Source organism: Centropristis striata, chromosome 12 (assembly GCF_030273125.1).
Source record: "Centropristis striata isolate RG_2023a ecotype Rhode Island chromosome 12, C.striata_1.0, whole genome shotgun sequence".
Taxonomy (NCBI): Eukaryota; Metazoa; Chordata; class Actinopteri; order Perciformes; family Serranidae; genus Centropristis; species Centropristis striata.
The window spans coordinates 20392761-20417953 of NC_081528.1; the positions used below are offsets into that span (position 1 = coordinate 20392761).

General features: G+C 37.9%; 1 protein-coding gene and 1 long non-coding RNA gene across 2 annotated transcripts; one reads left to right on the forward strand and one right to left on the reverse strand.

Moving 5' to 3' along the window:
* Positions 1-11732: 11732 nt before the first annotated feature.
* On the forward strand, positions 11733-20279 carry zgc:92242 (uncharacterized protein LOC436899 homolog). The gene is made up of 5 exons (XM_059346566.1): positions 11733-12048; positions 16035-16152; positions 17931-18042; positions 18126-18351; positions 19516-20279. The coding sequence occupies exons 1-5, from the start codon at positions 11871-11873 to the stop codon at positions 19665-19667; spliced, it is 786 nt and encodes a 261-aa protein (XP_059202549.1). The 5' UTR covers positions 11733-11870; the 3' UTR covers positions 19668-20279.
* Positions 17132-22469, reverse strand: LOC131982011 (uncharacterized). The gene is made up of 4 exons (XR_009395343.1): positions 22222-22469; positions 19829-19903; positions 19492-19749; positions 17132-18314 (listed from the first exon to the last, which is right to left on the reverse strand). It is a non-coding gene; the product is annotated as an uncharacterized LOC131982011 (long non-coding RNA).
* Positions 22470-25193: the final 2724 nt, after the last annotated feature.

The window sequence follows — 25193 nt, forward strand, 5'->3', positions numbered from 1 at the left end:
AGAGCAAAGTTAGCTTTCATAATTCAAAGAAAACCAAAAACAATTTACAGCTATTTAGGGCCATGTGTATGCATTGCTAGACTCTATACTGATAAACAGGTAGCTGTGGTAGCAGCTTGCCAGTGACAACGTAGCCACACTTGAAGACATACTCTGCTTTATTGTCTATTTTACTCTAAATGGGACCGTAATTGACAACATGAACATCATGTTGTGTTGAAGACTTTAAACTAGTGACTAAAAACCATAAACTCATTAGGAAAATGTGTAGTGAGGTAATAAATCAAACTAGAAAATTTCCTCTGGGGAAATTCTGAAAGGGCCACGGGGGCTACTGCCGGTGTGTGTACACTATGATGAGATTCTTCAGAGATTTCAAGCTATGCCCTTTAACCTCAAAATGTGTGTGCATGTAGTTATAAATATATATAAAGTTACCTGTGCGTGTGTGTGTGTGTGTTTGAAGCAGTTGTATGCATGCGTGAGGAGTGTGCGCGCTTATGCGCATGTGTGTGTGTATCTGTAACTGTAATCACATCAAAGATCAAAGGCAATCAGATCAAAGCAATCAACAGAATTAACTGACACCTGTTTCGGCACACTGACAGCAGAGACTGATGGACTGGAATTTCTGGCCTCGAACAGAAAGCATTTTTGGAAAAACCATAATACCTATCATTGATCCGACTTCACTTTGAGCGTCCTGAGTTCTTCCTGAATGTCTACATATGTTTGTTTTTTTTTTTCAGAAAAATGAAAAAATAGCTTTGTTAGAGCGATCTAAAAAAATTGTTCCATCTTCCTTTTTCAGAAATCTTCCTGCGTTTTTAATATGGGAGCCAATGAGGCTGTTGGTGCGTGTTGGTGGATCATCTGTGCGTCCTGCACCCAAACTATAACTCTGACAGCTTTACCAGAGGATTGTGAGGGAGAAGACTAATTTTGCTATGTTTCTATGTATAAATTATTTCTGTAGAGTGGAATTTGCGGCCTGGAGCGCAGTTTTCAAATTTATTTTTTTACAATTTTTTCTCTCCCTCTACACTCTGGCGATGATGTCACACACTGTGACACCAACATTCCGTGCAATACACACCCATTATAATCTCAGAATTTCTCCAAAAATGATCATGGTCATTGAACAGGGATTGATAAAAAAACTATATGACCTATCGAAACCTGGATTAATACACCGATACACAAGACTTGTGTCTACTGTTTAAAGTTTAAATGGAGTCTCTAGGTGAAATTATGCCGGAGAAGTAGACATTTAAAAATCTCCAATTATTGTTCTTTTTCGCTCATTTTTTTTCGGCCGTCCCATTCATTTCAATTAAAAAAATTCATATTCTGTAGAGAAAAGTAATAGCACACTGATCCCGATCAAACCGCACGTTTTGATATATAATTTGTCCTGCAACTCTTCAAGTTGTAGGACTAGTAGCGGGACGAAATTGCGCCCAGAAGAAGAAGAAAAAACCAGTGCCCCGAGCACTGGTCCCTACAGCTATTGCTGTATGGGACCAGTGCTCGGTGCGATTGCCCTGTGGCCCTAATGAGAAATTGAATCATTTTCTCATAGACTTCTACACAACTAGACTTCTATTTTGTAACCAGTGGAGTTGCCCCCTGCTGGCAATTATAAAGAATGCAGGTTAAAGGCTTCACTTTTCAGACCTGAAGGCTGACATGATATTGATATTCTCATCAAACTCCCAGAAGGACAGTAAATAAGCTACATGTCAAACTATTTCTTCAATGCTAACAGTGAACGGCCAGTATGTTTGTCAAATGCATACATATAGATGTTAAAAGATCACAGGTTTGAGGTAGACAATTGTTGACACCATTAAAAAATGCTGTTACTTTAATACATTAGGTACAGTTGTTCAGCAGACATTCATTGGTAACATAATGGCTTTGTTCAACAATGTTTATATATATATATATATATATGGTCTCACCTGAATTTACCAGATTCAGTAAAAAAAAACAAAAAAAAACCATCCTTCCCATCTTCAGTATGGACATCATTATTTAGCAGCTTGGTGTTGGACTCCAGTGATTCCCATGACTACCTCATCAGCATTCATTACCACTGAAGAGGAGGGGGACGTGACATGTCACCACTTGCGTTTGTGTGAATGTGTGTGTGTGAGAGAGACAATGTGTCAGTGTGTGTGTGGCTCTCATCTGGGTCATTATATCCACAGGCATGAAAAAGCAGGTTACAATGACACACATCCCTCCACGTGACAGAGGCAAACACAGAGGGGGAGGGTCTTTATATGAGCATCACTCAACTCCACCTGTGACCACTTGTCCTCAAAACTGAACCGCCTCTATCTCTCTGTGTGTCTATCTGTCTGTGTGTCTATCTATCTATCTGTCTGTCTATCTATCTACCTGCTCTGGAGGAAATTAAAGTCGGGATGAAGTATTGATTCCACCAAATTTCCCCAGAGAGAAGACAAAGAAAAATGTACAGAAACAATCATCTTGAAGAGCTATATGTTCTCTATATGTTCATTTATGGAGAAACACCTTCACTGTTTATTTGGGTTCACATGTGTATGTGGGAGAGAGAGAGAGAGAGAGAGAGAGAGACAGATAGAAAAACAAGGAAAACACTCACAGCCTTGCCAACATGGCGACAGAATGTGCGGTGTGTGTTTGAAACGTTGTGTGTGTGTGTGTGTGTGTGTGTGTGTGGTATGTGTGCCAACTATAAGTCTGCTGGGCAGCCGGGTCAACAGACAGAACAGTAACCATAGCAACAGTGCCACACTCAGCGCCTCTGTGCCAAGTTGTAAATATGGAAGTCATATGAAACCGTGGATGTCTGACTGTTAAAAAGTTTAAGGACAGTGGCATTGCAACATCACTGTAAACTGAGCTAATGTAGCATACTACTGTCCAAAAATATAAGGCATGTAAACTCACCTCCCTCTGTATTGAAGAATACTTGAAACTAGAGATTGAGACCATAAATGAATTAAGAAAATGTTTAGTGAAGTGAGAATAGAGTCATTTTCTCATGGACTTCGAGACAATCTGACTTCTTTCTGCAGCCAGTGGAGTCGCCCCCTGTTGGCCATTAGCAAGAATGCAGGCTAAAAATCGCACCTGCATTGGCTTCACTTTTTCAGCCCACAGGCTACATCCACTTGCTTTTTTAAATACAGTCTGTGGTATTAGAAATGTGTTGTTTCTCCAAGGGAAAACATCAAGTTGTCTCTCAAATTTGCTTCAAACGTGTTTTCACTCTCTGATACGTGACCGTTTACGTGGCCTCAAATTGCTCACTAGTGTTACTGGTGTCTGTGGAAACGACACTCAAAAGACAAGTCCATCAAATAATGACACACATGCAGCCTGTGCATACACAGTATTGTGTATTGGGTGTATTTCGGTGTCAGAATGAAATTCGCTGGTGTTTTCCCTTCACTTTTCATCTCAGAACAGAAAGCTGTTTAAATGTGACAGCTTTTACAGCACTGACAGCATTCGTCTTAGAGCCTGGTGGGCACTGCTCCCAGCTAACAAGCTAGTTTTAGGCTAGAATTGCATACGAGCTACAGAAAGGAATATTGCTACTGATAGTAATAACATTTGAATTGTATATAGGTTTAGGTTAGGTTTATTTATTTGCACAGTTAGAATTACATAAAATGACAAAGATAACAAATAGTGTAAAGTGCAGGGAGAGGCAGAAAACCGAGATGGGCTTCTTCAAAAAGCCACCTAAAATGTCATCGTTATATGAAAGCAATAACAAACTGATAAAAGAAAAAACATATGTATAACATCAGCAAAAAGTTATGTCAATAACAAAAAAAATTATAAAAACAAAAATATGAACATGTTATAAAAGTGTATTTGTGTGTGAATTAGAATTTTTAAACAGCAGTTAAATGGGCTTTTAGACATCCTGTGAAATTTTTTATAGATGGAGTTCTTTGGCAGATGGGAAAAGGTATTCCATAATTTGATACCCCAAAATTTAACAATAAATTGTAAGAAATCTTGGAGGATGAAGATCTAAAGATTGATGTGTTGGATAAGAGTGAACCTGAGAATTACATTTAAAATAAGTCTTGCTCTGAATATCAATGCCTTTTCGCTGTAAGTTAATAGTATGTCAATGTTGTGCCTACAGCTTGTTACACTACCCGCATAAATAGGCAGGAAAGTCAAGTGATGCAGCTTTAACTGTTATAGGCTACTATGTTATTTCCTTTATGAGCCATATCATGTCATCAGAGGACCAGTCCTCCTGATGACACCAACACACAATGCAGGACTCCGCTCTGTACAAAACCTGATTAGTCAAATGTTCTCTGAATGTATTCAGGAATATGAATGTATTATTATCTACAATGGCTGTTAGGTTGCTATCATCAGGCACAAGCTGCATTCTATGTGGTGCAATGATGTTGAAGTCAGCTGAAAACTCCTTCAAAGTCATCATGCTAATCATGCAAAAATAGTCAACACGCGGCATCACAGTAGCACGTTACATCGACCACCCAAGGGTGCATGCTCCAGCACAGATGTACTGCCAGTTAAATTACTTTGGGGAATAAAGCAATACTTTGCGGTCTGTTAAACCACATGCATCTCTCATGTGAATCCATGCTAATGCACATCCTCTTCACAGAACAGGCTCCGTGTCGGTGGGCCGCATGCATTAAACATGGGGCGGTTTTGAAGGGAGAACATGTTGGAATACAAATAATTTTACCATGGAAAATCTGCCTGCCCATGTCGCTGAATTACGCCCCCAAAAGCATCATGGGAAGTACACTCTTGTGGTTCAAAAGGGAAAACTGACTTCCTCAGAGACTGCTGTTGGTGTCGCTTTGGACATATTGTAATTGTAATCTTTGTGTTGTATTTAGGTATACAGTAAATGGCATATGGAGTCACTGATAGATGGACCAGATAGATTATGCAGATTTGGTCTCGGCAGGGAATCTTATTGAATGCATCTACTTGATTTTTAATGCATGTTCAATATTACAGGTCAAAGATCATGGAAAATGTTGTTGACTGTGTATTTTTGGTGACCATCACTTAAAATGGACTGAAAAGCTGGGATGGATTAACCTGAAAAATCAACTGAAATTCACAGACAACTAAAACTCCTGCAATATTAATCAAAAGGAGCTTGTTGTGTTTTTCCCTGTGCTTTTCATTAGATGTATAATGTTACAATGTTGGATGATCATATTAAATGTGGAAAAAATTTCCAATAATGAAGCAAAGATATGTAAAAGTAATTTCATGGAGCAACAACCTCAGGTTTCCATCTGTTGTGGACCCTAAATTTCCAACAGTTTTACTAATTTGTTATATTTAAACTGTCTGTAAAAGTGAATTAGTTGTGGTTGCATCTTTATGCTTTAAAAAACAACACTATCAGATTTGTTATGCAGAATAATGCAATAACCAGCAAATGTAACAAGGTAAATATTGCAGTTTTGGTCTTACAAACCACTAACTGTGCTTTATAATATATAATTTTTATTATATTATAATCTTATTTTTATACAAGATTTTTTTATAATGGTTATGAGTTTTAAACTGCTTCAAATTATTAACATAAAGAAAATAAATACATACATTAATCAATTTTGCTAAATTATTCGTGAAATATAACCACAAACAACCTGCCATGTGTAGATGCAGGTTGTTTTTCTCACTGACTCGCTCTCCTCCCTTCCTCCAGCAGAGGGTGCTGTGCATGCATAATTTCCATTTGAATGTGACCACATGTCTAATCCTCTCCACGTGGATCCAGACTCAGTTATAATGCCTTGGTAACTGCAGGGAGTTTCCCAAGGTGTGCCATATCAAGGAAACATAAAATTGCGACAGATGGGCAGATTTTTTGTCCCCCATGGAAAGATATTTCCTCATACTTAATCATTCCTGTTAATAGCTCCTGCACACATCACCACATATTTAGTCACTACAGGCAGAAAAATATAAGAAGCTCAAGAAAGTCTCTTGTTGGTATATATGTGTTTATATCACACCTATATGTAGGTCACTGTATTGTTTTCCCTGGCATTTCTGACTTTGACCTAGGAGGAAAAGACGGAGAAAGAGATTATGTGTTTATGTGTGCATTCTCTTCCTTTTATCTTTCTGAAAAACACGTTTAGATAAGGAAAAGAGTAAGTGGCAACAGAAATGTCCTCACCTTAACCGCAATTTATGGTTGGACTCATTGGAATAACATTTACTGAAGTGGACATACATTTCATTTCAGACATGTTACCACTTGGGGTTAGAAGTTAACTTCAAGGATCTAGAGAGACATATTAATGTTCCTCACAAAAACAGCAGACCAAAGCTGTGTGTTCATGCGTCTGTGTGAGCAGACCTTGAGCTTCCTGATACCAGAGACAAACACACGGGTGTCTGGTTTCACTGAAACACAGGATTTGGTGGAAACCCAAATATACTGACCGATGACAGGTGTGGTTTCATTTTGCGTAAGAGTAAGGGGAAGATTGAGGGTAATCTCACTGAACAGATGACATTTTGTTGTTTTCATCCCAACTGCAACGAAACACAAGTATTGATTTTGTAAAAAAAAATTAATAAATAAAAGGTTCTTTGTTAAAGAAAAAACTTTTTTAAACTTTTCTTTGTCAAGCTTTATCATGCAGAAGTTATAGTTTGAGACAGTGTATTATATTCATACTCATTTTTACACATTTAAAAACAAACTTTTATTGGTAAAAACTAATATAAAGTTTCATCTGGTGGTCACAAAAGCTCATATCTACAACTATTCTGCAGTTTAAAGAAATGCAAAATTTGTCTATATTTTTGGTCACTAGTGGCAAATAACAAAGTTCTATCAAGAAACCATCCTGAAGTACTTCATAAAAACAAACTGGTGAAATAAATCATTACTCCCCTCTTTACTTGTGCTACTCTCACACTTCATGTCATTACCATTATCCTGTTGCTGAAAGGGAACATATTCTGCTTATTTTGCGTGTTCATAATTGTACTTTGGGTTTCTACAATATTAACGTGCTTTAATGCTTTATCACATTATTTTTCTCATACTGTCCGTCTGAATATACCTTTGTCTGAAACACTCAGCAAGCTATGCTTAAAAATCGATTTTGCCGTCTAATTGGACTTCTGTCTGGTCCAGTTTACATGCAACTGAAAAAATCGAATAACTGAAGGGACCGGCTTTCTTGAATGTTTTTGTTCCAGGATCATACGCCAGCACGGGGGGTGGGGGGTGGGGGATGGAGCATTCGCACATGCGTTGTCTTTTTATACATGCTAGTGTAGGTACCAAATCGGCTCGGCTGCCAGATCGGCTTGGGGTCCTTCGCCTGTTGATTACAAGCACAGAGCAACTACAAATAACTACAAAAAGACACAAAATGACTACATCCACCTATCTATCTATCTATCTATCTATCTATCTATCTATCTATCTATCTATCTATCTATCTATCTATCTATCTATCTATCTATCTATCTATCTATCTATCTATCTATCTATCTATCTATCTATCTATCTATCTATCTATCTATCTATCTATCTAAAAGTCAAAAGCTAATTAGTTTGTCCGAGTAGCCTTGCTGTAGGTAGCGTTTTGTGTGACGTAATCAGCATCAGACGAAGGCAGGCCGAGCCGATCTGGTACCTACACCGGCAAAAATCCTATTCCAATCATATTAGCTGGGTGTCCTAATCGAAGTTGGAAAACTCCGACATTAGTTGGACTAACACGTTTACATGCACTTCAGTTGTCCAGTTATAGTCAGATTAAAGGCAATAATTTGTTTTTTTCAAGTGTGAATTAAACATACTGACTCTGTTTTAGCACCTGTCTCTTTAACCCGCTCCCCCAAAATGTTCAGAAAAACCCAGCATGCATTTGCATTTACATTTAGTCATTTAGCAGACGCTTTTATCCAAAGCGACTTACAGGAAGAGTAAAAACAAACAATCAAGGTATAGTGCAACAATGCTCTGATTGGTCAGTGTTTGCTCTTACTAGAGTCTCTGCACCATCATTGCAGCCTGGGAATGACTGTACCGGCACTTAAGCAGCAGTTTCTAGTATAGCCGTGACATCCCGGCTTCACGGCTAACAGCATATTATCTACATCTGGTTTATAATAATAAAAAAAGACATGGAAATCTCACCTTCTGCAACATGGGACCTTTAACTGTCACCCTTAAGCTCCAGCCACTTGCTGACCTGAAAGAAAACGCAATGTTATTGTGGAAGGAGCACCTAATAATATTTACAGCACACTTTTATTTGCCGTAAACACTCCCAGTAGGTCGCACCCATACAGGCCAGACAGGTCAGTAACAGGTTAGTCAGCTCCATATAAATAAAGCACACTTGAATATGATTAGCTATAATTACTCAGAGCCATGTGACTGACATTTACACCATTCAGCTTCACTTATCTAATTTGTCACTGCGGGTTAACACAAAACAATGACTCGCTGGCACGATAAGTGTGTCAACAACCTGTTGACGGAAAAATCCGACGGAATAAATATCCAGCTTCCTTCCTGCACATGTGTTGTTGAGATTAATGCTTTCATACAAAGCCAGCAGGACTTCCTGAAGGAAGAAGAAGGAAGAAGGGGGTTGGGGGGGTACTGTCAGTTAAATAAGGTAAAAACAAAAAAAGACTTCTTCCCATGCTGCCACATATGAAAAGGTTACAGAGCCTGTCAGGGGAAATTAAATTCCTTGCGTCCTTGAATGTAGCTAAATGTCACAAGGGAGCAGATTAGAAACATGAAGCTATGCAGTTATTTATAGCAATGGATACACAGTATATGGATCAGGAGGAATTTAACTTGATAATATTTAACCAATTGTTATCTGATTTCATTATGGGAATGTAAACGAGATAAAGAAAGTGAAGGGGAGAGAAGGAAGGAGGAGATCAAGAGATGAATGCAGTGATGTCAGTCCGTCCCACTCCTATTCAGTACAAATGCAGCAGAGCAGAGCCTGCATACCACTGCTGCTGACTGATCTCACACACACACACACAAAAGCACGCTCACGTCACACACACTCATCATACCACACTCACAGAGGAGCTGAAACTCAGAGCGGTGCTGGGAGATGCAACCGGCTGGCAGCCACTGAGTAAGTCCACTCTTCCTCCTCTTCTTTCTCTCTCTCTCTCTGTCTTTGTTGTGATTGCCATTCTACGGCCCGTCTGAGTTCATTTATCTCTCACACTCTCCTCTGACGCTGTGAAATGCCCAGTGTTTTCTCACACTGAGAGACTTTTCAAACTTTTCTCTCAGTATGCCGTGCACATACCTTTCTCTCCTCTCCCTGCCTTTCTTTCTTTTCTCTGCATGTGAGCAAATCCCGGACCTATTTGCACGTTGGCACAGAGCCAGACCTGGACGTCTTTATGTTTGAATAACAGAGCTGAGCGTATATTCTCATTAACTCCTCCTGTGATTTCTCTATCCTAAAGTGTCTGTATTGGATGTGATTGTCTCTGAATAGTTTGGCAGGTTTATGATTTAATTGAGTTTTTTTCTGTTGTGCTGCAATGTGTTAGTGTGCAGTTATTGGACTGCTCAGAGGTGTGATTCTCTTATAGAAAATTTGAGCAATTTGCCAATGAATGGGCTGTTTTGTACTGAATCTTTAAGTCAGGTCCAGTTTATTTGCATTGGTCTTAATCAGAGTCTTGAAAGGCTTCACAATTCCTATATTGAGAAAGAATGAATGAAAACACACCCCTTATACATGAACAAGAACATGGGTCACAAAAACGTCACTCAGAAACACTATTGAAAGAGACTTGAGTGGTGCTGTACAGAGCAATGGATGAAGAATGGATGAATGCTGTTTCTAAGACTAATAATGCACTGAAGCTGTGTATAAGGGCTGTCGCAATATCAGACTTTCACTTCTCAATCATTGTGGCTGAAAGAATTTATGATAACGATATTATCTTGATGTCGACACTGATTTAAAAAAATCCTTTTTGATCTTCTTTAGAAAATTAACTTTTTGCCCTGGATTATTATGTAGATCAAGGGATTACATAAATACATGTTAAGGGGTAAAAAGAAGTGTCTTGTGTTTTGATGAATGAACATCAGCTCCTAAACTAAATTAATTCATTTAAAGAAACATTTTTTAAATGTTATCATCACAAACTAAATTATGCTACATTTACGCCAGCTCAGAATAATTTTTCCAGTGTGTAGAAAATTTTAATCAGTCAAATTAATCTTTAACTTTGTTTATTGTGTTTTTAATTTAATTAATTTAATTAATTACACTAACTTACAAGTGTAGGGAGGTATCTTTAACCATAGCTGTACAGAGGCATACAGAATGAACAATGACACTTAATGGATAGTTAAATGGCAATCATATCATCATGTGTATTATTAACATGATGTAAATAATAATTTAATAAATATCACATTCATCATCAGTGCCAGTAAGTTACAACACCCTTAGTGAGTGCACATTTAAAATAAATTAACTGACAGTAGGCCAAAGCATGTTTGGATTTTGGTTTAAGTTTACTATTGAAACAAACAGAGATTTATGAGCATGGGATTAAAAATAAAATGTTTAATACTATTATAATAATAATAATAATAATAATATTTCCACAGTTCTGCATTGAGTCCTGCTAGAGGCAGGAAAAACTTGTTTCACCGCCCTGTTTCGGCTCAGACTGTGGCATTATTCATGTCTAGTGTGAGGTTTACTGTAATTCTACGGCCCAACACCTGCCACACCTGAAACACTAACTGACAGGGTGATGTTTCACTTGTGTCAGCCTCAACTGATTTACCGTAATATTAGACTGCCCTCGTGTGCAGATTGGTGGACTCTTATCACAGATACAGATCCTATTGGCTGTCGCACGGCAACACACTGTTTCACATTTTTCAAAAGTGTTTACAGGGCGGAGATGGCTTTTATACAGAGTGTTTAAACAGTTTAGGGTGAAGGTTGATCTCTGGGATTTTTTTGACTATTGATATCTATCTGTGTCACATGTACTGATAAGATGTTAAACACAGTGGGGTGTGTGTGTGTGTGTGTGTGTGTATGAGAGAGAGAGAGAGAGAGAGAGTTACTGTTAATGCAATAATTCATGTGAACTGTGGCTGTCTTGCTCTCTATCTGTGTCTGTTAGACCCAGATAGCATGCAGCCATTAACGCCCTGCATGTGAGCATGTGTGTGTGTGTGTGTGTGTGTGTGTGTGTGTGTGTGTGTGTGTGTGTGTGTGTGTGTGTGTGTGGACATACTGAACCTGCCCCTGTTTGCCTTTCAGTGTTTGAAAGCACAGCGGCATTCTCGCTGCCTACTGTATGCAGAGTAAACACTGCATGCACACACGCACCGACACACACATTTGGCATTGTGGCTTATTTGCTTTAGGACTATTGTGTTGTGCCAGTCAGAACAGGATTGAATGGAGGGGAACTAAACAATACAGTAGATGTAATCTCTCTCTCTCTCTCTCTCTCTTTCTCTCTCTCTCTCTTTTTCTGTGTGTGTGTGTAAAAACGACAACAGCACCCTTCAGAGCTCAGTCCAACCGTACGCACTGTGCCTTCACCTCCTGAGAGGCCGACACACTCCCACAGCACAGAGGAAGAGCACTTGAACAAAGGACACTACAGTGTGACCTCCAGCAGTTAGACCGCACCTGATCCTCCATCCTTCAAAGAAAAGGGAACCTGACTCTGGGACAGGAAAAAAGGAGCGATCATACCCCACCGCTGAAACACGACCCACTGGGCACAGAGGCAGAGGGGCTGACGGCCGTCTCTGACACCCGGCGAAGACAGGCAGGATGCTGGCCAAAATCCTTGAGGACATGTGGGTGGAGCCCGAGGTGCTGGAGGCCCTCAGCGAGGAGCAGAAGAGGATCCTGTTCTTGAAGATGAGAGAGGAGCAGGTTCGCCGCTGGAGAGAGAGGGAAGAGAGAGAGGAGAGGGAAGGAAGAGACAACAGCACCAGGACAAAGAAAGGTAGGGTCCAACACTGGCTTTGTTCTACAGGTTACACTGGTGGGAAGTCAACTGGTCCACGGATAACACATAAGATAAACTTTAGTGACCCCACATCAGGGCCAAATACATCTCATTCCATCGCAGTAGGAGTATGATTTCCTGTAAAGCAAAAGAGGAAAACTCCGAGCAAAATAGCAACATAGTTTTGTAGCAGGAAGAAACAAGGTTTCTGGGAAAAGCTGCCTGATTCTCTGACACGGTGCCATTTATTTACAGTAAAAGATTAGTGTGTCGCAACACATGTAACAAGAGTTTGAGGGCAATAAAATCCACTTAGCCACACCTATAATTCTCACCAATCACTACTTTTTATCTTGTTTATTTAATCCGTACAAATACGGAAGTGAAACAATGATAAATCACAGTTTTAAGGGGGGTTGTTTGCTGGTTGTATTTCCTGTGAAGGTGCAGTAACTTCCTTAAATCTCTGCTACAAAGCCAGTTTACCATTTTCCCATGGGTGGAATACTGAATGGGCCTACCAGGCACAGGCCTAGTCCTGTCTGTTGTTGCCTTCAAATACAAAACACGTATCAACAAGGAAGTTGCACAAAATGACTATACAACATAAAATAAAAGAATACAATTGGAAAACAACTACAACAAGATGCAAAACATCTGCAAAGAGACCACAAAGAGACTCAAAATGATTTTGAAAATGTGCAAAACAAATACAAAGAGACAAATGAATATAAAAAGATATATAATAATCACAAAGGGACACAAGGAAATACTTAGAGGCACAAAACAACTATAAAAGACTACAAAGAGACATAAAAAAACAACTACTAACCGACTACAAACAGGCACAAAACAACTACAATAGACTACAAAGACACAAAATAACAAATATGCGACTACAAAGATGTACAAAACAACTACTTAGTGATCTACAAAGACACACAAAACTACTAACTGACTACAAAGAGACATGAAACAACTACAAATGATTACAAAGAGACAGACAACTACAAAGACTACAAAGAGACACAAAAAACTACTAACCGACTACAAAGACACAAAAAACTACTTACTGACTACAAAGAGACATAAAACAACTACAAAGAGACACACAACTACAAATGACTATAAAGAGACACAAAAAACTACTAACTGACTACAGAGACACGAAACAACTACAAACGACTACAAAGAGACACAAAACAACTACAAACGACTACATAGAGACACAAAAAACTACTAACTGACTAAAAAGAGACACAAAACAACTACAAACAATTACAAAAAGGCAAAAAAAACTACAAATGACTACAGAGAGACACAATAAACAACTAAGAGACACAAAAAAACAAGTACAGAAGACCAAAATAATTATAGCGACAAAAATTACTACACAAAGACACAAAACCATTACAGAGACCCCCAAGACAACAAAAAGAAGCTAAATAACCATAATGTCTGTGTTTGATCTTGTGTAGGAGTGGAAATGTGACCTTTTGCATTAACAGCCCATTGCTCCATACATAATATTTTTTATGTTTAGGCTGCTTTCTCTTGCTTCATATTTATTGCAGATGAGAGTCACAACTAATTAATCACCAGAAAATCTTCTCAACTCTGAGTGCACATGATACACAAGCTGTGTAGCAACCATAGATAAATAAGGTAGTGACACCCACTCATGTTACCAATCTGATTAATGTGTTTAAATGACACGTAAAGTAATGTAGTCCCGAGTCTTTTCATTGCTCTGTCAGGGGTGTCGCTCCGCTCTACCATCAGTCTCACTCACCCCTCCTCCATTTAAGGTGTTTCTCTGACTATCACCTCCACTGGTTCTGCTGCACAATGTGTGTGTGTGTGTGTGTGTGTGTGACTGACAGACTCTATCACCACCAGTCGAATCTTTCTACAGGCTGAAGGCTGAATAAGATTGAGTAAGCCCTGTGGTTTGGGGCGTCGCCACACTTTAAAATCGCATATCAAATTACCGTCTTTGTTTTCCCAATCTGTGCCATGTCACCTGAGAGGCGGCCGAGTGTGTGTTGTCTGCCTGTTTGTGTTACACAACATACAATCCAGTTAGGCCTCTTTCATGCTTTGTTCACTGCTGTTATCGGGAAGGACAACGATTACGTGTACGTGCAGGCCTATAAATGTCACATAAACAGACGATAAATCATTATTATATAATTTTATGACGTGCTGCATTTCTGGTTAATTTGCAGGTGTGTTAATTATAAAAACAGCATAGTTATGTACTGTAAATAGCATCTATGTCTTATATCACAGTTAAATGTGTGAACATGAAGATGACTTATGTCAGAGATGGTCTTACGTCAGGTGACATCAGATTGAGACGTCCACACAATGTCCTCTTATGTGCCGGGTGACATGTGCAAAACACAAGTCATTCCACTAAAATATGAAGGGGAACAGAGGTCCCTTTGTGAGCTGGTTTCTATCAAATCTGTACAGTCACTTCACTGTTAGGAGCTCATTGTCTCTATGGACTCCTACAGGCTCTGTTTTTCTGAGCCTGCTGCGTCTTTAAATGATAATCTGCTTTAAATTACAATTGGCGGAAAAGTGCAGCTGTTCAGCTCTCTGAGGATTTGAATATTCAAGCCACGCCCCAAACAGTGATGTCATGGCAGGTGTTTTCACCTTGATCAGATGTCACGGAAAATACCTGTTATCACTCACTGAAGGGTGGAGGGGTTTATTTTTGTCAACTCTGCCCTGATGCCCTGACATCTGAAGAGACCCTGTTTAGCAGGGTGCTGATGTCATGGAATAAATGCATTTGAAATCTATTATGTGGTAAAGATTAGTTCATACAGAAGATACCATGTATTACTTTTTTATCTAAAATTTACTGGATATAAATCCTCCAAACCAACTACTCTACAACTACCACAAACAAACAACAATTCTTACATTCTTTTTATATCATATAGAGTCATATCTATTTTATTTTATTCTTTTTTATTCCAACGTGTGCCTTTTTAACTTATTTTGTGTTTTTTTAACTTATTGTATGTCTTTAAGCTGTGAGTCTGAAGGAAATCTCGTTATCTTGAATAATGACAAAGACTCTTGAATCTTGAACAATAACAATAATTTTAATCACAAGTCAGCTTTATATTTGTATTAAATATCCTTTTTTAGGGTTGACTGAAGGAGTAAAACCCTGATTCCAAACAATTGGGCTGTTGTCTTAAACAAAACAGAATGCAACCATTTTCTAATCCTTTGTGAAATATATTCAATTGAAAAATGTCCAAAGACAATATATTTAACTAACCTATTAAAACCCAAACCTAGGATTCATGCTGAACCAGCAGAACTGATCAACTACAATATGTTACCTTTCAAATTATGTCTTATACATATAATTTGGCCTTTCAGTTCCTCTGTTATAACCCTTAGCTCGACAGCAGTTTTTGGTCTAATCCTAACCCTTGCCCTATATAACAGTTGATAAGTGTAGATTAATTATATGACATCTTGTTCAGCATTATATCATAAGTTATTCATTAACAATAATTTAAGAAATATTAAGAGAGAGTGAATTCAGACAATGCAATGTTTAACAAAACAAGATGTTGGCTGTTTCCAATTCAGACCTTAGAGGGAGTCTCTGTTAAACTGCCCCAGGTCAGATTCTGTGGCCTGCTGACTGTTATTAACTGTTGTCCTTTCCTTTTGTAATGATCTCACATTATTTAGGCGGAATGTATTTGACCCGATAGAAAGACAGGAAAAGAGGAAAAAGAGGAGGAAAAGGAACACAGTTTAACAGTGAGATAAAGTCTGTTGCTGTTGTGTGAGATTTCTCCAGCTCTATACTTATAGGACAGCACCACCTTCTGGATAAAAGCCAGAATAACCATTTCTTATGAGACTAGTGCTTTTATCAGGATATTGCTGGGTCGGTCACAGCTTACCAATGTTGTTTTTTCTTATCTTTTTTCCACCAGCTGACAACAAACACGTGAGGTGGCTGCTGGGTCGGGACGGGGATGTGAGCGTCATCGTGATCGGAGAGATGGACGAGTTCAGGTCCTCCAAACTGCTGCAGAGCCTCATGAACAACAGGTAGGTGCAAGAAACACAACACATGAACAAGAACATGAGTTTAAATACATAAAAAATATTATAACTATATATATAAATATTTTTTGTTATTGGCATAACTGTCATTAGCAGATATAAAATAATGCTCCGTAAACAAAAGCATGTTTGCTGGATGTTTATTGTAGAGCTGCAACAAATATTTGATCAATCGAACGATAATCGATTATTAAATTAATCGTCAACTATTTTGATAATGTAATAATTGGTTTGAGCAGTTTTTTAAAGACAATAAGTCCAAATTCTCTGATTTCAGCTTCTTCAATGTGAATATTTCTGGTTTCTTTGTTCCTTTATGACAATAAACTGAATATCTCTTTGGTTTGTGGACAATACAAGAGGACGTCATCTTGTGGTTTGGGAAACACTGATTGATATTTTTATACATTTTATTGACCAAACTAATCGATAATTGACAGATTAATCGATAATAAAAATATAGTTATTTGCAGCCCTAGTTTATTGTGAAGCAACACAGCAATGATTTGATTTTTATTAATGTAATCTACAGTTTGTTTCACAGAAAGTGTAGACCATTAGCTGATCCCTGTTTTTGTAATATTATTTATCTTTTTTCTCATTTTTTTCAGATTACAATGAAAACTTTAAAAGGAAGTTAGGTTATTTTCTGTAGAGATAAAGGCAGAAAAACAGTAGGCAAAGTTGTGAGTAAGTTGTTTTGTTTTGAAGTATATAAAAAAAAAGAGTGTAAAACGTTACAGAGAAAATTAGATTCATCACCTCCACCATGTCCGCCCGTCACATGCTGATAATAACAGGCTTTCTGAGAAAATCTCATTCATGTGGTTTCATTTATGAGATCAATTTTTCCAGAAGATTTCATGGAAGCAGCGTCATCCAGAATGTGCAAAACCACCAAACCAAACTAATTCACAGAAATGACAAACTCATGTCTGTTTGTTAGGTTTTCATTATTTTGGTTTTAAGGCTGACACGGCAGGGAAAAACATACTTTCTGTCGTGCAATGGGCAGCAAAAGACAACAACCAAAATACATATTTAGGGGTTTATTTAACTATACTTTGTCTATTGCGTCTCTGTTTTCATTCCTGTCTATATTCTGAACGTTTTTACAGAGGGGTTAGTTCATATATCATTTATAGCCTGATTTATACATACACATAACATATTATTCCTAAAAACCAAAAAACTGACAGCATTGTCTGATTTATGGAGTGATAAAAAGAGATTTCCAAAATTCCCTCTGTAAAACCCTTTGACTTTAATATGTCAACACAGTGGAACAAGAAGCTTTATCCAATGTTCATATTTATGATCTGGATAGTTATGCAAATTAGCACATATTTAATAAGACAATGCCTCATTTGCATATTTCAACATAACATTTCTTAAAATCTAAAAACTTGTAATATGAAATATAATTGTTTTGATGCAAGTCATTAATTGGGGAAGTTTCTGATGATATCTATTAGTTAAAATTCTACTGAATCCTCCTTTTTTGTTTTTTAAGTGATGGACTGTTTTTATCCAACACATAACAACATCTACGTAATAAAGTTTTCTTCAGTCCCTTCAACAAACGACATAACACTGATTGACTTTGATAAGATCAACTGTGAACTAAAGTGTTTCATTCAGCGAGCCGTCTCCTCGTCCTAACTGGATTATTGAAGTTATTTGCCATATGACTAACTGGAGGATTGATTCAAAGGTTAGGACGGCAGTCTGCGGGACTAAAAATGGACGTCTTTGTCTTCCAGAGTCCACAGTGATAATATGAATGGCATCCAGACGGCAGACATGCTGCCAGGAAGAGAGGCCCAGCAGCACGGCTTTAAAGAAGACATCCAGCTGTCCCTCACAGATGTTAGCGTGAGTTCATGTGTTTGTGTTTGGGTTTGGAGTTAAAATGAACAGTGTATCCGAGTCTTACTGTGTCCCACTTATATATTCAGGGTGACCCGGCTTCACCGCACGACCAGTGGTCTGAGGAGGACTCCTGCAGCGCCGATGACGACCCCAAGGACCCCGCCGAGGACAGCGACAGTGAATCAGGCAGCAACTCGGACAACCTCGGCGACTGGACTCCTCTCTACAGGCCCCATCTTAGTAGCCATGGCAACCAGCCGCTGCTCAAAGCCAAGCTGTCAGACACAGAGAGGGCCAGCCCGCAGGACAGAGGTAACAACACAAGAGAGAGGGGAGGAGACGAAGAGAAACCTGAGCCTGTCATTCACTCATTTACTCTGTCTCATTAAGTACTAGCACATTGTAAATAAATGCTTAGACAAGTAAAAGTCCTGCATAAAACCCTTAAAATATATGCATGAAAAATAAAAAATAAAAAAGGTACTAAATGCTATATACAACAATACTAAATATAGTCTTAATGCAGAATACCTCCCTTTAGAGTGTTATAACATACATTTCATTATTGGCTTCAGTATCAGATTCAGATCTTGGAGGCAAAATGAGGTTATGTTACAGTTGTTCCCAAACTATGTACAGAATGAGGGAAAATCCATCTGGAGGGCTATGGCTAACTTTGGAAATATTTACAAATTAGACACTGTATTAAAGGGTAAAGTTCACTTCCATCAGAGTACAACCCCCAATAATGTTTAATAAAGCATTAAAGTATGATATAAGGAAAGACCTGGGTTGTACATTTGATGAAGAAACATGGTAGAGGATTATTTCCAACATTGGTGAATATATCAAAGAAGCCTAAGGCAAATATATTAAATATTTGAAAAATCTTAGATTTTATTACACCCCTACAAAACTCAGTAAAGTGGGTCTATTTAAAGCAAACAAGTGTACATATATGCATGCAGGGAATGTCCCATTGTGCCGTCTTAATGGAGGAATGCTGAAATATATGGGTGAATGGTCACGATGTGAACTGCCTGGATCACCAAAGTTATGTCTGCTTGGGGACAAAACTGTAGTGCTGCAGCTGAGTACATTTGCATTTAGAGTATTAACAACTGACTTAATAATCTGTGCCCAGTTGGTTCTACGAGCCTCATGCTCAAATACTGAAAATGTGGAGGGAATAAATGATGGGCGGTTTTGCAAGTGAAAAGATGCTGGGAAGATTAAACAGTAAAAAGTGCTAATTCTCACCACAATATTGTAACGAAATAACTGTAATTATGATATGTTCTTATGTTAACCTCTTCTCTTTTTTGGTGGTTGGATTTTATTTGAAGACAATTCAATAGAACTTTAAATAATAAAAATAATAAAAAATAGACTTTCAGCTTAGAAGGAACTGGTGCTGAATAAAACTTTTCAATATATTATTTGCTGACTCACATTTCTCCTCTCTCCCCTCCTCAGAGATCGTGTCAGAGAACAAGTCAGACTACGGAGGGCGCGTGGCACAGCTCAGGAAGGCATTCGCAGATGATCCTCACAGCACACCTGGCTACACCAAACCTCCTATACCTGCTAAACCTGCTCACCTACAGAAAGGACCTCTGGTCCATTAGGACTAAAGGTGTGTCCAGCCGGCTACGACACAACACTGTGACCCCACAGAGGCAGAGCCTGCTGTGCTGAGTGTGACGAGCCCTATGAACAAAATAATGGCTCAGTGAGACACTGATGGACCAGGCTGAGGCCACATACACTGGAAGAAAAGGATCCTTACTTGAACCTGAGTGGTGAACTGAGTTTCACTTTGTTGGGCTTCGATTCACGGACCAACCTGCAGACAGAAAAAGGTCTGGGGGGGTGGAGAGACTTGAAAGCTTTTCTACTGAAGTCAACCTGAATGATAAAACCAAGCAGCTTTGATGTTGCTGAGTTCAAATACACTCACAGAGTTTGTGTGATTGACAGGCAGAGAGACATGTCCACACACACAGACTATTGACTACAGGTGGAAAACCAATGTGGTGCACTTTTTAAAAGAGTTTTAATGAAGTTTTATTATTCAAAGGCAGAAGAGGTTATTGGGAACTGAAACATGTATTTGATAAAAATATATATAAGCAGGTCTTTCTGTGCTGTTTAAAGCTTTAAACTGTTTTAAATGTAGTCCACGTTACTTCTTGCTGTACTGTTTTAAAACCATCTTCATCCAGTATATCAATCACATTGGGGGGGGGGGGGGGGGGGGGGGGGGGGGGGGTTGGTGGTGAAATAAAAGTACTGAACAGACTATAACTATCAGGTGCCTGCATCTTTAAGGTATTTTCAAAGCATTTTACAATCCCGCATTAATGCACGCATTCACTGATGACTGGATCATCAGGTTAAGTTTTAGTGTCTTGCTCAACAACATGCTATCAGGAGGAAACACCAACTTTACCATTATTGGATATTCAGCTCTTAGCTATACAAGCTTGCTTTCAACATAAGCTGTGTCTTATTTATGTGTATGAGCGGACAGGATATAATGGTGTCTTATCTACAACTATGATCTACTAAGACTGATGAATAAGTGTAGTATTTGGACAGTGACATGGTTTTAAATTACGTTTTGGCCTCTTCTGCACATTGGATTTAATAGGAAACAATAACTATGCGGTTGAATAGCTGACTCATTAAATTGAGGGTGTTTACAACATAAAAAAAGAGACTGTAGCTTAATTTTTGCATCCACTGCATTTATACTTTGGTCCAGACTGAAACATCTCAATGTCGGTTGGATGGATTATTGTTAAACTTTGTACAGATGTTCATGTTACAATGGCGATCCTATGGACCTTGGCAGTGGTGGAATGTAACTGTAAATGTAAAAGTACATTTACTCAAGTACTGTACTTAAGTACAATTTTGAGGTACTTTACTTAAGTATTTACAATTTATGTAACTTTATACTTCTACTTCACTACATTTTAAGGCAAATATTGTACTTTTTACTTAGAAAACATCATACATTTTAAGTGATTAGCCATTTTCTTAAAATTAAACCTCATAACAGTATATTAAGTAGTTAAAAAGACCTCTACCTTGAGAAAATTGAAATGTATCAATAATAATCCAATTATATATTTGGAATATGTAGAAAATAACACTGTATGTTGGTCCATTCAACCATGCATAACATAACATAATGGTGCATAACAAGTACTTTTACTTTTGATACTTTAAGTACATTTTGATGCGGATACTTTTGTACTTTTACTTAAGTAAGTTTTGAATGCAGGACTTTTACTTGTGGTGGAGTAATTTCACAGTGTGGTATTAGTACTGTTACTGAAGTAAGAGATCTGAATACTGAATACACTACTCGACCCTGGTGACTTTTCCTCTAGCACCCACATCTGGTCCAATTACATTTAGTGCTAAATAGCAAATATTGCGCATCCAGACAGGCTGAACAAAGTTGTTCAGCACGTTGTTTAACATGGTTAAAATGTTATAGCTGCTAAATATCAAAATGTAAGCATTGTCATTGTTAGCATGCTAAAATACTGATGATGAAATGTAGCTTTAACTATGACTATTAGGGTGATTCTCATGAACATGGTACAGCTCATAGCAAAAATCCAACAGCATTGAATACATATTTCCTTTGACCCTTTATAACATATAAAATCAAAAGGCACTGTTTAATATGAATTTATAATCCATTTGAAAAACATTAATGTATTTTCTGACATTTTTAGAGACACTGAGCACCAAAATTCATTACCGTTACACATTTTTCAAATAGAAATAAAAAAAACAACTAAAGTTTTTGGTTTTTTTTTTCTTTGGCAAGCACTTAAATATGCTCAAGGTTAATGGGTATCACCAAAATGTATTTTATTCACATGTTTTAATGCAAACAATTCTATCATTACTGTAACATTGTAACAACCATTTTTTCTCATCAATTTTAATTCAGATTTTGTTCTTTATACATTGTTAAAAACCATTATGTTTGATTATATTCTGTTAAATTATACATTTTTAAACAAATGTATATTTATTTTAATAGTTTATTAAATATTTATTGTATATAAGTGTGGGGAAACCATGACATTTTTATCAAGAGGGTGGAGCTGTGGAGGTTACACGGTTACAGAAAGCATAGCAGAAGTAGCTACTCACCTGCTACCAGCTAGCTAGTGCTAGCTTGCTTGGTTAGCATCGATAATTCAAACAGTCGAAGTTAGCTGTCTTTCAGTACAACGGGGCGCTAAACTAGACATTCTATGCGACAAAATGTTACATTTGACTTTCATGAACGTAAAGTAATGTGAGAGGGTCAAAGTTCTGAGATGAAAACGCCCAAAACAAGTTGAGAGTTAATTAAATAACGACAGGCATTGCTACCTTTTCGCAATGTCTCAATCTTGATTGACAGGTCGCTGTGGCAATAGGTTACTATGGTAGCGACATGTCAATCACAAAGTAGTCCCGCCCTAAGCCTTCCCTTCTTTATCATCTTTTTTACTCTAAATGGGACCATCATTTACTGAATGAACATCACAATATATTGAAGAATACTCGAAACCATGGATTGAGACCATAAAGTCATTAGGATAATTTTTATTGAAGTAATAAATCAAGTAAGAAGTAGGGTCATTTTCTTTTTGGTTTCAATGCAACCCGACTTCTTTCTGCAACCAATAGACCATTTGACAGAATGAAGGTTGAGGGCACTTCTGCATTGACTTTTTCTTTTTTTTTTTTTTGATCAAAAAGTTGCCTCTTGCCATGGTAATTTTATAACCGAGATTCTCATCACGAGGTCCACTTACTATGTCACACCATAACAACTCCATGACAACTGAAACAACAGATAGGCCTACCACAGTATTTGTCTGAATACTTTGGAAACAAAGTAAATGGATCTTGTGATAAGATTTTTTTTTGTCAAACATCATGTTTAATATTTGCACTGTTTGAAGTCTGTGACAAACAGAAATCAACAGACACTTCCATTGTTAGCATCTTCACTTCCTGCATGTGTTGGGGCCTTTTTTGCCTTTAGTGGTGTATGGTTAGTTAATCACATGATCAGGGGCACGGTCATGTGACAGACTTAACAAGAAAATTACAATTTTTGTCCCTTAAAATCTGCTATGATTTGGAGGGACTATGTATAAACGGCACTCCTCTGCTGCTCAGCCAACACCCTAACACACTCCTACAGCTTTGAGTCAGCACTTTAACGTTGTGGTTATTGTTTCATTTGGATTCTGGTGTCCTGGAGTCCTAAAAGAATGGAAAAGACGTCCCTGGACAGATATCTACGGACTGCACTGCAGCACTAAAGGGACACGAGATGCAAGAAACTGCAGAAAAATATCAACTCTTTCTCATATGTTACTATCAGGGATGTAGCAGTACTTCAATTTGAAAGTTTGCTTGTTTGAGCTGCAGTTACTACCTAACTATTGGGTCACATATTCTCTTTACTTGGTCACTAATTCCCTGTTAAAACCCTGCTCCTGCTGACACTTTGACTTTTGTATTCTACCTTCTATTTGTATTTGTATTAATGACTTTCTGTGTGTTTTATTGGTGTGAAAAAAGAGTAATTAATGCAAGCAAAAGACTGATTTTATCTTTTTCGCACAGTTGTGTCTGTTCATATGGTTATAGCGTGCATTCAGCAGGGGGGGGGGGGGGGGGGGGGGGTGCTGATAGGGGAAAACACAGAGGAGTTGCTGATGGTGGTCACTTACACAATGATTATCTATTCAGTGGGATGCGTCAGAAAACAGCCCATCAGAGATCAAACAGAGAGCACAGAAAGCTGATTAGCATGTGGTTTAGAGCGAGACAGGGCGAGACGCTCGGGGAGACAGAGCCAATGGGAGTCAGGTCACGGGAAGCAACACGTCAGAGGCAACTCAATAAAACTCTTCTCATTCCCTCACCACCTCCACACCCTCTGTGTGTGTGCTTCTGCATGTGAGTGTGTGTCCACCCACCCATATTTCTTGAATCATGTGACTTGACACGAGCAGTCATGCACAGTGTGAAAAGCCTCGCTATATATAGTAAGGCAGTGTTGGGTTTCCCGGCTAACTATTGTAGGAGTCTGGTCATCTTTGTCCCATAACAAAGTGCATGCTGTTGACTTGTGATGTTTCTATTTGCTGTCAGTGTTAAGAGTCTACTGGTGTTCCTGTTTATTTTCTGTCCAGCCTGAAAGGTGAAATTGGGACACAAGAACCAGTTTGTGCTCTTTGTGTTGACTGAGCGCCTGTATGATAGTAAACTTAAGAGATTATCACAACAAGGATTAGATAGAGAGTTTGTGAGACTAATAAAACATATCTTATCTTATTTTCTGAATGAAGTCATTGTAAAGAGACATAATGAGTCAGGTGATCAGTCAGTCAGTTAACAGCTCTGTACTTAATGAATAACAGTAGCATTCATTTATGATGTCACTGGATTTTCCACTAAAGACAATGGTTTCTTTATAGGGTTCGTAACCTCAATGTTGGTGAATTGATGTAAAAACCTTGAGGACAAGGTAAGAAGTAATAAATATATCAAGGATTAATGTGAGCATAAAATAAAGTCAGGAGTTGTGTATTTGGTTACCAAGTAACTTTGTTTTCTCTCTCAAATTTAATAGATTTTGGATATTAGTAGAAATTAAAATGCTTCATAATACTTTACACTGAGCAGTTAATTAAACTTAAATTACAAAACATTTCCTGTTTCCAAACATCTTGCAAATTACACCAATATTTGAATGAAATACAGTCATGGAAAAAATTATCAGATCATTTTTTCTTCAATTTCTTGTTCATTTTAATGCATCGTACAACTAAAGGTATTTTCGTTTGGACAAATATAATGATAACAACAAAAATACCTCAAAAGAGTTTAATTTAAGAGCTGATATCTAGACATTTTCCATGGTTTTCACGATAATAACCAAACTCATTATAAAAAAAAAACATGGACAATGTATAGATATCAGCTCTTAAATTAAACTCTTATGAGCTATTTCTGTTGTTATCATTATATTTGTCCAAACAAATGCACCTTTAGTTGTACCAAGCATTAAATTAACAAGGAATTAAAGAAAACAAGGGTTGTCTAATATTTTTTTT